Source organism: Dromaius novaehollandiae, chromosome 7, assembly GCF_036370855.1.
Source record: "Dromaius novaehollandiae isolate bDroNov1 chromosome 7, bDroNov1.hap1, whole genome shotgun sequence".
Lineage (NCBI taxonomy): Eukaryota > Metazoa > Chordata > Aves > Casuariiformes > Dromaiidae > Dromaius > Dromaius novaehollandiae.
The window spans coordinates 13,005,420-13,019,280 of record NC_088104.1 but is presented as its reverse complement, the minus strand read 5'-3'; the positions used below and the strand labels follow the sequence as shown (position 1 = coordinate 13,019,280).

At 43.3% G+C, this 13,861-nt stretch overlaps 1 protein-coding gene across 1 annotated transcript in view; it reads right to left on the bottom strand.

The window, feature by feature from the left end:
• Window positions 1–13,861, bottom strand: part of ADCY5 (adenylate cyclase 5) — a 226,410-nt gene that overhangs the window by 9,579 nt on the left and 202,970 nt on the right. The window contains exons 13-16 of the mRNA XM_026118471.2: window positions 8,459–8,575; window positions 6,678–6,842; window positions 4,425–4,600; window positions 335–361 (exon numbers count right to left, since the gene is read on the bottom strand). Of these exons, the coding sequence (XP_025974256.1) occupies window positions 335–361; window positions 4,425–4,600; window positions 6,678–6,842; window positions 8,459–8,575 (485 nt within the window). The remainder of the gene's footprint in view (window positions 1–334; window positions 362–4,424; window positions 4,601–6,677; window positions 6,843–8,458; window positions 8,576–13,861) is intronic.

Genomic DNA, 13,861 nt, shown 5'->3' with positions numbered 1-13,861 from the left:
TTTGAATTACAAAGTTATACAGTATGAAAATATTATTTTGATAAAACCTGTGATCTTCAATTACAAATAAAATCTACGAGCAGCTCTTATAAAGCAAGTTCACGTCGGTCCCACAGAAAATAGGATGCTCCGAGAGTAGCTATACAAACAAAAAGGCAATACTCAGTCTACTTATGTTTTTTATAGTGTCTAGCACCAAATCACAGCAATGCATAGTAAAGCACCAGACAAACTTGCCCATTGGTGACCCAACATGCTGATACTGCTCCCTGTGAACAGAAAACGCCTATCAAAAAAAAAATCATCAAAAATGTTTCATGCCAAAAGAACTCACCATGGTAACGTCGCGTTTGCAGACACGCTGAAAAACAAACACACACAAAGCCAAGGTTAGTAAAGTGGTTTGCTCTCTCTAGCACAGGTCCTTTTGCATATTATTCAACAGCGTCGCTGCAATGTGGCACCTCTAACACTGTGTGGGGCTATAACCCTTTAAAAACAGGTAGCTAGAAAAAGACTGGGGGGAAGGTCATTGTCGGAGCTACACTCAAAGATCCAGAGTGATGGTGCAACATGGTTAACGTGGTTTGTGTGCAAACAGCCAAGCAGCCCTCAGAATCAGAGAGTCATTCAAGACTAATGTTAGTGTGGGGTGCTTAGCAAATGCTTGTGCACCTGCCACTACTTAATCAGGTCAGTCTGGAAAACTTGTTTTGGAAAAGGCAGCTTTGGGATAACTCGCTGCGAGGGCTAGCTCCCCTCTTCCCCATTCGCCGTAACATAGGGCACCGCAAAGTGCTCGTATGGAGCAGAGCTGCTGGAGGAGATGGAGGGGGTGCTTTTTGTACAGCGAAAGGACGGAAAGGAGCTTTCTGGTAGGTAGAAGCTGGCTCAGTTTCTGATTGATTGATTGCTTAACGCTGCAGGGTTTCTTCTCAAGTGTGGGTGGAGTATTAGGTGGCTGAGAACCATATATATGTGTCTTTTAAAACGCTAATTGAATGGAAAGAAAGAAACCAGTGGTAACATTATTATAGTGCTTTTGATGCACTTCTAACTTTGCAGGCTGCTAATGTGACACATCTTTACACTGAGAGTCTTATTACAGTAGTCCTGAGTACTTCAGGTCACAGTTTTCTAAGCCTGGCAGGAACCCTCTTGCTGGAGAATCAGAGCTAGAAACTACCCAAATTGGGTAGGCTGAGAACCTAGCGGAGCATAAAGTAAAAAAATAAAAACATATTAACTAACTTTCTAATCTTGGTTTTTTTCCGTAATATTTTCTGGTGTTCTCAGCATGGAATTTCTTCTGACACAGATTTTGAAAACCACTGTTGTCTTGCACCTGATTTATTGTGAGACCTCTTGGTCAGCTCCAGCACTAAACACCTAACGAAGTCCAGCCTGTATTTAGCAGTGGACTCAGTTTGAGAACTCTGCGGAAATTTACTCCACATTGAAGGATGGATCTAGCAGGAGTTGGAGACACTTTCTTCATGCTGCGTGATCCCTTTCTTCCCCTAAATCACTGCCTTGACAAGGATGAGTTCTTGCCCTTCACTATCACTCCAGATCTTACGATGGGAGAGTAGCAGATCTGAACCTCTGTCCTGGAGCTGCAGCTCGCTGTGGTTATTATGCCTGCTCTAAAATCCTCAGCAGCAATGCAAAGATAACAAAATGCAGCCAATCCAGTAGTTACAATAAAGCCCTGGATAAGTAAAAATGCCCACTGCAAGTAATAATGGAGTCGCATTGGTAGGTTCCTTCTCCATGGGACAGACATTTCCAGTAGCAGATGGCTCTTTAACCAACTACAAGGTAACACAGTGAGAAGTCTGCTAAACACATTCATGTTCAAAGTTAAGGGCCCATCTTCAGCAGGACAGGTGGCCGATTTTGGGGAGAGCTCCCATAAGGACAGGAGAGTCTCCCTTATCGCAGCCTTGAAGCCAAGACTAGACAGCCTTCCAGATCACATGCTATAGCTCAAACAGAAATGATGGGCTCATGAATAAATCAGTGGGCAAAGTTCTTTGGGCTCCACTTAGGAGATCACACTGGTCCATCATACCTTTAAAATCAATGTGTTAGTTTTATCTTCTGCATAGGAAAAAAGTAACATAATAGTAGCTCTGTGCTTCCAGTTATATGCTTCACATGTCACAACACTGGTGTGTCACTGCAATCAAGTCTAGCAACTCTCAATGTGCTGTAATCAGCCTTTCAGTTGCTTGCACGCTGGGTTAGTTTGTACACAGAAGTGTGAAGCGACATCTGCATCAGTCCTAATTAGTCAGAGTACTGTAATGGCTCCAGAGTAGACAGTAATTATGCAGCTACAATGGGCATCCAATTAAAGCAATATGAGGCCATGGGTTCTTTTTTAATATCTGCTGGACAACAAGGCACATCTCTAAACTATGTGTTGCATGCTGAGCTTCCATTTCCCACCAGACCCAAATGGTCTGCCTGACTTTGGGGCATTAAATAGCTGCCCATGGAGATCTCTGTACAAAACAAGTATCACTTAGTGAGAGATAATATAGCATCCGCAGGAACTTATTTCTGGGAAAACCTGCTAACCTTCTCCACTTTATTACTGACATTTTGATTGTGCAGTGACGTAAATTATACTTCTAAGTGCTGTAATTTTGCTTACTGCTTGACTTAAAAGAAGGAAATGATATTCAGGATATAAAATGCTTTTATTTCTCTAATTATGTTAGAAAATGCTAAATAGCTTCCGCTGCTGGAATGCATACCTTCTGCAAAAAGGAAAGGAAACCTCATTCTCCCTATACCCCCACAGAAAGCTCCATGGGGTTTCCTACATAATTTCGTTTGCTTGAGTTAAAAATATTATTTAAGTGATTTTACTGTCAACGGATGTGAAAGACATACCTCCATAAATTATTACCGGGCACACAGGAATCCTAAAAATCATGGAATATTAATGTGAAGGACAGAAGTAATTGAGTGCATCCAGCTTGTAGGAGGTTAATGACCATCAACAAAGTTGAGCAACTACATAAGCTATTTCATAACATATGAAATAGCACTGGGAAGGACCATGGGTGTCTTCTCAAACATCCTCCTGTCTCAAGACAGGAGCAAACATAGCTATGATCCTAGACAGGTGTTTCACCTAAACTGGTCTTTAAACCATCAGAGTTGGACATGCTACAGTTGCCCTACTGGGTTATCCCAGAGCTTACCAAATCTTTACCATTAAAGAGTTTCCTAGTGTCTGTGTAAATATTCCTTGGTGCAATTTAAGTTACAATTTCATGCTCTACCCAACATACACATGCCAAGTTTCTTCTCACTGTTTTCTTTTCTAGAATAAACACTACCAATTCTTTTGATATTCTCTAGTATTGTATGCTTTCTACATCTCTGATTGTTGTTTGCTACTCTGGACTCTTCATTATCTTGAAGCGCCTTGCCCAAAACCAGAGAACACGCTCCACAATAGGCCTTCCCACTGCTCAGTAGAGCAAATGTTCTACTTCACACATCTTACAGGCAAATCTCCTTGTTATACACCCTAGCATCATGTTTACCTTTCCACAACACTATGATTTTGTTGACCCACATTCAAGTACATTGTTGCCTACAAGGGGAAATCATCAAAACAAGCAGTTAGCAAAACAATGCAACTGCTGGTGAGATGTGAAACCTGTGGAGGAGATAGTGCTTGTGGACGTGCTGAATTTGCCTCCCTGACACGACCTTCAGGGGAGGGGTCACCATGTCAGCAGGAGGTTGCCATCATGACTAGTATGTGACCTGGCAAATATAAACTACTTTTGTAAGTAAAAAGGCAACTGCCTACTGCCACTTAACTCAGGCCCCTCTGCTGGGAATTGTGCCGAGACAGGCCATACTGCCAACTTTTCAAATGTAGACATCTGTCCAGCAGAAACCCTAAGGAGATCACTAGCCAAATGGCAAGCTCTACCAGTTCTGCCACCTCAACCTGCATTTGAAACACCAGATGTCAGAAAATCTCAGTGATTCATTACTCCATCTCTGCGCCACCTGGAATTTAGGTTTTTTGTTTTCTTTTTTGAGAGAAGGCATTGCTATATTGAGAGTGTACTACCAGAAGCAGTCAGAATGACTAACAACAGTTCCCCATTTCTGGAAAAAGCCCCCACAGATCCACTCTGATTACAGTTATATTTTGTTATTAATAGATAATTCATTAGTCAAGTTCCAGTTCAAAAAGATCTTACAGGGAACTGTGATCTTCTACACTTCAGAGGTAGACAGCAGCAGGGACAGAGCCATGCCTAATCTAGTACCATGCACTTCCATTGCTTACACCTTGGCTTTGGAGCTCCCATCCACCTAATGCTACACTGAAATTACTGAGTGAAAGAAGTTAGGTGAAGATTTCAGAAGTGAAAGGCACTTACTAGGTGTTAGCTGTAACCAGGAGATCTGCATTGTCAAAAAGGTTGACCCCTGGCACTTCCACAATGAGAACATATATAAATTCAATGATCAACATAAGGATCAGTTTTCCAATACAGCTGATCTGAAGGAACACAGAGCAGGCCAGGAGACTCAATAAGACACTGTAGGTAAAGTACTGTATAAAGACAAAAAGGGGAAAAAAAAAAAAAACAGGAGAGAGATGAATGTCAGTTGGATAAATCAAAACTGAAAACGAAAGAAACTAAACAGAGGGATAAAAAGGGACTGGGAGTCATGTGGTTGAATGAACATTTAAACCTGTGGCTACTTGTGGGATCCTCTAACATTACAGGGAATTTAAGTGTTAAAACTGAATTGATGGAGAGAACAAATCAAACATGCTTCATCAGGCAATATTTACTTCACACAGCTGCCCAGGTGTTCAAGAGGGAAGGGCTCACAAACATAGACCCAAGGCTGTGGCATATGTTCACCCTAGATATGGTTACTGAATTAGCAGAAAGCATCATCCAGTTAGGCTGGAATACTTGGTGCTTTAAGGTCAAATTCTGGTCTCAAATCCATGTACCTGCAAAATACACAGGACCACAAAGGTTTTGGCAATTGACACCACCAGGACTTACTGCTAGCCAGCTGAGGCCAATTTGAAAGTATTGCCCCTGCTGATGCAACACACAAGCCACTGGCAAAATACAGGCTGGGCACACTTCTGCCATTGCCCAACAGCATGATCATGTGTTTTTCCTGCCAGCAGTCCCAGGGGAAGAGTGCGTATGTGTGGTAGTGGAGTCCTTTGCCACACCGCAGTGGTTGGGCAGCCTCCATGACCTTGATTTAGCAGTCACCAGGACATGACCTTCTGGCAATCTGAAAGTTGAATGTTTAACATGCCAATGCTTTCAAATGTGATTGCAGGTTGCAGGTGCCATCTATGGCTCCCGGGAAAGCTAGCATAGATTTAAAACCAAGGGAGACATGTTATCCCTCTCATCACATTCCAGCTATCAAATTTGTGGAGCTTTAAGCTTCCACTCTGTCTGGACAGGACTATTCCTGGCATAAAAACTGCATCAGATGCCTGAGGTAAGCCATCCTTTCAGTTAATAGCAAGCCCTAGTTGAAGTATAAATATGCTCATGTTCTCAGTTCATTTATTAATAGGTCATTGCTGATATAATAAATTTGAGAAAAATCACTTGTACAGCTTGTTACTTGAATCTTCAGTTTCTAGGAAATGGGTAGATGTTCTCTGTGGCTGAGGGGTAGGATCCCATCATCTCCTGAAAGCACACTGCGAGCAACAGGAACGCTGGTACCAGATCCAACATCTGCCCTGCTGAGTAACTGAGTCCCCCTGGGGAACTCCTCCCTCCTTAGCCCATTTACCAGCAGGACATGGTTCAGGGCTGCGATAGTGTCCTCAGCATGTAAAATAGATGTTTCTCATTGCTTACAATCCCTCTCGGCCCAGCACCCAGACAACCTTGTGAGGGGTGCAGAATGTTTGCAGTTCTCCATTGTGCCAGCATTTTGCTTCTGAGTCTTTCTGTAGAAATACTAAGAGGCTTTGCAGGGTTGAAAGTCACAGTAAGGGTGGTCTCAGAAGCCTCACTGAAGTAGATACTGACAATATTCCCATTAGTTTATATGGAAACAGGTTCAGGGCTCCAGTGGGACAACACCTGAATGGTAACGGATCAGCTACAAATCTGCAATGTTGCCACAAACCCAGATTACCTAGACATCTGTTCTGCCCTCATCCAAGAGAGATTTTTTTCCCTCCCTTTTCAGTTTCCAGCAGAAAACATACCAATGGCTTGAAGTTCTGCATGATATTAAGGACTTCATAGAGAAAGGCCATTTCTCCTGCTACAGGCAGGACCCAATAATTATAAAAGCTTACTGCTTATTCAACCCTGAAAGAACTTAAACAGGTCTCCAATTCACCCCTGCTGCAGTCCACGTGTAGCAGATTTAGTGTACAAAGCATTCAGGCACCCTGGTGACTTTGCCCAGAGCTCGGAGCTTAAGCACCTTTAAAAATCAGACCACTCATTCATATGTATCAATCCAGGCTCATGACAGTAACTTCAGACATGCAAGTTTGTGAGTGGTAGCCTGTGTCAGGCTCATAACATCAGGCAGCAGCAATCTGCTTTCCTCTGCAATCACTAAATTTTATAGCCCCTTCTCAGACCAAGCTCTTTAATGCATTTTTTTTCAAGCAATACCTCTGGAAAGTTGCAGTTGGGGAAAGGACTGTCACAGAATCCCTGCAAGGTGCCCAGGCTGTAGTTGGAAGTCAGGTTGCTGATAAGGCATATGTCCACCCGGTCACGAGTGATGTTGTATTCTTCAGCCATGCAGCTGGCAAGATCCACAGTGCTGCACATGAACTGAAGAAAAAGATAATGTTAAACTCAAAGGCACAGACAAAGAGAAGAGAACCAAATAATTTATATCATTTTAAAAGCCCCTTGGAAACGGCTATCCAAGGAAACTAAGCAATGTGCAAAATGGAATCACCAGCCTATGTTTTACTGCACATGTAATGGCTGTGTTTTTTCTCCCCAAGCTATCAATTAATAAAATCCAGGGCATGCACTCTAGAAAGCAAGTTCAGTGCTCAACATGTATAATTCAATGTTTGAAGGTTCACAGGTAAGGCAGAGGGCCTGTAGATACTACACTACAAATATATCCCATTTCCTGTAAAAAGGTCTTGGTGCTGTTCTATTTCTACTGACAGGACTTCTGAATTGCTAACCTCTGCCATCTAGAAGTTCCTAAAGCTACTGCTGTGGGTTCTTCTATAGCAAAGACTTTTGTGTCAAGATTCAAAGACTAATATGTTACATTATTCTGAGGCAGAGGTAGACCCCCATCCTGATCTCCTCTGTGCACAACTCTGCTTGTCCATTTTGCTGATTTTTACATTAAGCAATTCACAATCACAAAGAACCACATACTACGCAGAAAAATAAGACTAATTCCTGCTTGGTGCTCAGGAACCCACACTGGCTCTTTGCTGGTGTGCTATGGGGGAAGACTGCAGGAGTCTCAAAGCCCTGGAGCTCACGGTCTCCCCCTTGTGTAGGATGGGGCTATGCTAGTCCAACCAGAACATGCTGTACTTCTCCAGTACCTCCCACTCAAGTACCCGCACAGGGCATAAAATTGTTCCTAAATCTCTACTATGCATATAGGGAAGCTGAGGCAAGAGCAAGAAGTGGCCTGATGTTTAGGTGTTTAAACCTCTCCATGCCAATGCAAGGCAGTGCCAGGTCTGTGCTTCCTCAACCAAGGCCATAACTGATTGGGAGGGAGCTACATGGAGTCTTTGGAGCTATCTCTAGGCCCATGGCTTTAAGTCCAGGACCATCTCTTTTTATGTTTTATTTTTCTCTTAAAAAATAGAATAGATGTGTGCAGGACACAGAATATTCAAATGGTTTCTTTAAAATACATTTATCCTTCAAGTCATCTGTACAGGTGAAAAAACAGCAGCCACAAGGTCCTAGGGAACAGCCTGTCTCTCTCTGAATCTGAAAGTAGCAGCAGTGTTTTGACGTGAAGCAAAATCACCCCAGTCCTGAAAGTGGGATTTAAAGCAGAGCCTTTACAGTCTCTGTTAAGTGATTACTACACTTGAAGCAAATTCAGTGCTGTGCAGAAGGCTAGCACGAAGCCTACGCGACGGTTAAGTCCCACTCAATACTGTGGGAGTTAAATGACGCATGGGCCTCGTGCTGGACCTTCACGCTGGGGTATGCTTCAGGCTTGGTTTATGTATTTGTAGCAGAGGCATTTAAAGAATCAGAAAAGAATATAGTCATAAAAGCAAAATCAGTGGCAGGCATATAACATGTCTGGCTCCAATTTCCTTTCTGTGCCCGGACAGCAAAGGAGAACTAACTTCGGATGCTCTAACAACCAGGCAGTGTTATGTTAAGCCCAGTGGTTTTAAGAGAGCACCAATACGAAAGCCACCTAAAGGAAATAATGCACGTACCATGTTGACAAAGGCAGATAGAAAAACCAGGATAATGGCAAAGACTCCAACTAAGGTACTATTGGTCCTGGACTGTACAATCTTCTTAGAAAGAGTCTGGAGTGGAGCTGGGAAAAGCTGGATATGGAGGAAAAAAAAAGATTAAACAAAACATGTAAAATCACTGGTTGTTGCAAGGATTACAACTTGCATTCGAGCTGCCTATGTCCTTCAGGACAGCGTCTATCTGGTTGCTGCACAGGGGCTGGAGATGGTGATGAGGGACAGAGGCTGTGGGACACAGGCAGAACGTGACTGCATCGTGGCAGTGTGGCCCAGCTGGCTTGTCAAACCTAGTTATTCCTTCCTAATGGAAGCGCTGGCTCCTGAGCCAAGACAGTACAGCTCACAGGACTGCACTCATTTTGTCAGAAGAAGCAAATCACGAGTCACCTGTAACCGAAATAACCAGGAGCGTCAGTCTGTAAGTTATTGGATAAAAAATAATAATTAAAAAAAAAAGAGGTGAAAAAAAGATTTCTTATATCACTTTTGTCAAGAAAGGATATCATAGCACTTTCTGATACCATTTCAGAAACACACTGTTAAAAGGTCCAGGCCAATCTCATGATCTGTAACACCATCATGGAAAGGCGCTGGAAAAATTGGCTGGCCTTGCCTTGTCTATAGCACTCAGCACCAGACACATGGGACTAAAAATAACCCCTGGTAAGGGCAATCGCAAAGCTCCCTGAAATAGCCTATCCCAGTGATCCACTGCTATGGAGTTGGAAAGTTTCTTCTCGTTACGAACGGCATGCCTCCGGCGGGTTTGGCTTGCAGGGGCTGCCCTGTGCTCCAGGTGGGAGCCGTTCCTGCATCACACGCGGGCTAACCGGGAGCCCTGGGCAGCGAGGGTCGCACCGCGGCATCATACGAGCCCTCCTTCCACTGCATCGGCCACTAAAAAGCCCCAAAGGCATTGAAACAACCCTTCTCTCTCCATTCACCACCGCTGTCCCGGTGCAAGCTCGGAGCTGGAGCAAAGAGAGGTGGCCCCCAGGAGACCCTGGTGCACCTTCCTGGGGAGCACCAGCGGCTCAGGGGAACGGGGGCTCTGCTGCCGACCGCTCGAGTTTTTGCAGAATCCAGCTCGCCTTTCTGTATCAACGCACTGCATGAATAAGCAAGCCACTAGAGGGTATTTTTAGAGACACAAAGAAGCTAGCAGCACAGCGACACGGCGCTGCAATTTAACTATGACTAATGTTTCTATTAAAAGGCCTGCTTTTCTCTTTTATCCTTCGCTCTTACATCTTCAGAGAGGCAACATTTTGTCAGTGCCTGGCTTCCCACACAGCAGTCCTACAACGCAATTAGGAAGCGCTTGGACGGCTGCAACGCTGATTAGCTGGTGACTTTTACAGAGGCAGAGAGAGGCAGACGTGGCGAGAGTTTCTCAAGAGCTGACTTCACCTGCTACCAGCTAACTCTCAGCAAGAAAAGGGCAAGTCTCTGCTTGGGGAGGGTGGTGGAAGAAGAGGGGAAATCAGGGTTCAGATCTGTTCGCACTGAATGAGAACTGACTGAAACTCACTGAATGCCTCTACAATCCTTCAGGCTCATGCAGCCGATTTAAAACAAAACAAAACCCCTCCTTTTTTAGAAATGAACTTTGCTGATATAGAAATTCTTGACTCTGCTGATAAGCCAGAATTAAAATACTTCCTTTCCCTACCATATCCAGCTGCTCCTAGACAGACATCAGCTAACAGATTCCCACCGCTGCAGGGATGTAGGACAACACCCTTGGGCTTTCCTTCTCTCTAACCTTTATAGGATTTTTATATCCATGAGTTGTCACCCCTTATAAGGTCTCTTAAATTGCTACCTTAAGAATCTTGCTGTACAAGATCTGGTATCACGGTACCTACTGGATTTATTGTGGAGTGACATTAATGGGAACTGTACATGCTGCCCAGTGATACAATACAGTGTTAAATCTCCAGTGGCTAAAGGAATTTGGAGAAAACGTTTGCTGAATACAACCAAAAGAACAATATGCTTTGTCTTGTGCCTTCATGATGGTCCACTGCCTTTCTAAGAGCTGCTCCTGATTTTACTGCATGCGAGGGGAATCAGGCAGAAAGGTTTCTAATCTAGCAGCTGTTAGCGCTGCGACTGGTCACCCCCTCCTATCACGGAAGTCCTCCACGCAGCAACCATTCCTGGTCTCTGTATTTGCCTCTGTAAAAGGATGTGTGGCGTGGCTGTGCCGTTATGCTCTCTGTTGCCATCCTGATCCATCACGGTTTCTGGCATTAGTTTCACCTTCAAGACTTCTTTTCTGGCTGCACTTGTTTACTAATTCAACCTTTTCCCTACTTTACAAAGTGATAAGAACCAAGATTAATACAAAGCAAACACATTTTCATTAGAATTGAAGTGCCTTCCCCATAGTTTTGCTTGATCTCTCAGGCTTGGTTCAAAGCCAGGCTTTTGGGGGATTGCTGGCAACAGGGGCTTGAGCCAAGATCCACAAGAAAGCACTCCCGAGCTTTCTCTAGGTGCCTGCTTTCCCAGAGATTGCAGAAGGAGGTTAGACGTATACGTACCTTTGCGGAGCTTGGCCATGAGGCCCAAACATGAGCCTTGAGGGGCAGCAAGATCTGTCATGCTCTCATCCAGGCCCAGCCTCTATCTCCTGACTCAGTTTAAATGATACCTTGGGCTAACTCCTGTCTTATCTCAGTTTCTCCATTTGTCCAGTGAGAACAGCGCTTCGGAGAAGGGTTGTGATATTAATTTAGTGTTTAGGTGGTGTCTGGAAGAGTGAAATACTAAGTGCTAACTGTTACTGTCCTACAACACTATTACATAACAGCTCCTCCAGCAAGGATAAAAATCCGCTGCTAATTCCCTATTTCCTCCTTTGTGATTTCTCCTTCTCTTTTCACAGAAATGTGTTTTGCAGATTTGGCTGCTTCTTTCCAATTTAGCCTTTTACAAGCACAAATCTGCTGACTGAAGCTGGATATTCAAATCCAATTTAATCAGCACCGATTCCCCTCGCATACAGTAAAACCAGAGCACGCAGCGCTAACAGGTCTGCTCCGCTCCAGCAACGTTCCTGCCACAGAAGCATCTACAGGCCAAGGGTACAGTAAAAAAAAGACCATCCCCCCCCCCCCCAAAGAAAAACTCTCTTCCTGCCCAATAAAATCCCTTCTGTCCTAGTAAAAGAAGCAAAACTATAAAGACTTAAAAGACAGTGAAAATCTGTACTCTGTTGCTGGTTAGCTCATTGGTTTGTACTGTCCAACACCATTTATTCCTCTTTATAGGAGTAAAATCTTGCCTCAGTGAAGAAGAGAACAACGAGGAAAGGTCTAATGAAACGGCACCTCTAAGCCCACATGTGCACCCGGGTAAAGGGGCTGAAAGAAAGGCAGTGATCCATTCGGCTAGCCAAATTCACATTTGGGTTGCTACAGAAGTTTGAGGCCACTCGTCAGCCCTCTTAAAAACCCTGTGTCAAGAAAAATAACCACAGTGGGAAAAAGTAAACTGGATTGGCCAATTGACTCCAATTCATATGTAAAAATGCTGCTGGAAGACATAAGCTCCCACAAGGGGAGAGTCCCTGAAAGCATGCAATTAGCCAATTTCTATCACTATTGCATCCGATGTAGAAATAGGTATTTTTATACAGGGAAAGCCGGGGCAGAAGAACTAAGTCCTTTCATATTCAGAGATCCACCCTGACTGGTCAACGAACCAGGAGCTGATGTTGTTGTAGTAATGCTGATAGAGAAGAGGAAGGCAGAGCACTGTTGTACAGGTGAAAGCCCAAACTTAAAAAGCGTTGTAACAAGTGCAAGTGTTACTATGTGATTAACTGAAGTTAATCAACAAACACAACCTCCATTCATTTGCATGACAAAAAGCGCACTAAATAAAACAGTAATTTGCAGCAACAGCTGATCACAGACAGGAGAATAATATTTCTCCTTTCAATCTTCTTAACATTTATTGTGGACAAGGAAAACCAGTTGGATATAATTACTATTGTGTGGAGAAACAAATAAAAGTAGAAAGTCTTTAAGTTTTGATCTTTCAATTTGTAATACAAGCCTTTGAGTCATTTTGAAGCAAATTAAGATGCCTCTGGAGCAAAAAACAACTTCTCCAGGCAACTTGAAGCTGCAAGTCCACTTACATAACTTATTTCACAGTGTTTTATTAGTCTATAAAAAAGAAGCACAGTTTTCAGAGGGTTTTTTTCCCCTTTTAAGAAGAAGAAATAAAAACAACTTTATGAGCTTGTACCCCAGCCTTGAGGGACAGAGAAACAGGTAGGCAAACTACCTATGCGAAACTACTGTCTTAAAATCCTATTATCTTGTAAGGGATAACTTGGATTCTCTCTCATACTTGTTCCCAGGAACATGCAAAAAGTTGAATTCCACGGAGCAGTGCATATACCAAAAGTTATGGATTTTAAGCAGAAATACAAACTTGATAAGTTAGTAGCAAAACAGATGTCTGTCAGTGGAGTATTTGAGAAGGGACCCTGGTTCCCATGACCTTAGATTTTATTGGGAAGAAACACCATCTCTCGGTGGCCAAGTCTTCATTGAGCATCAAAGCACAGAACTGGGACGCTCTTGTTTATTACAGCTGAAGAAACTCGGAAAGGCAAGCTGGCTGGGTTGGTAATTCCAGGATAAACTTCTAGTCCATGGAGAATTTTATAGTAGAAGATAATAATGACAGCAAAAGAAAATAAAACACAATCAAGCTGTCCAAAAAGAGGCTGCTGGCAACTGTCAAAGCCAGAGATGGAGAGGTCAAAATAGGGAAGGAAAATCTCACATGAAAGCTGGAAAGAGGAAGAAAAAAGACTTATCATGTAATAGCACAGCAAATGAACAAAAGTTACGTCTCTGCTGATCTCCTGGGTTGAACACCTGCCTTCCAACTTTGTATGGAACTATCAGTGTGTAAAACACATGCCTTCCTATCCCACATCTGACTGTGAAACAAATAAATAATGCAGTCTCTGATATCCCTGCGTCTTCAAATTTCATCTAAAGGATCTGTAACCTTACGCATATTTGTAAAATGTTGGATCCTGCTCCAGAGGTTCAAGCCTTAGGCCACGCCACCGCAAGTATCACAACAACAAAATCCCTTTATGGATCCTGCCATAAGTCAAAGCCTGATCTGAAAGCTGCTAGCAGTATTTTATATATTGCTCTTTCAACAACCTGAAATGTGGATTGTGGGGTGGAATTTGCTTTTGGGTGATAGGCAGGTAGCACAGGTAACTGGAAGACTACTACGACGCTTGCTCTTTTCCAAAGTTGTCATTCTCAGTTTTGAGAACTAATTCTCCCAGCTAACCCAAGCTCTAAAAGCATC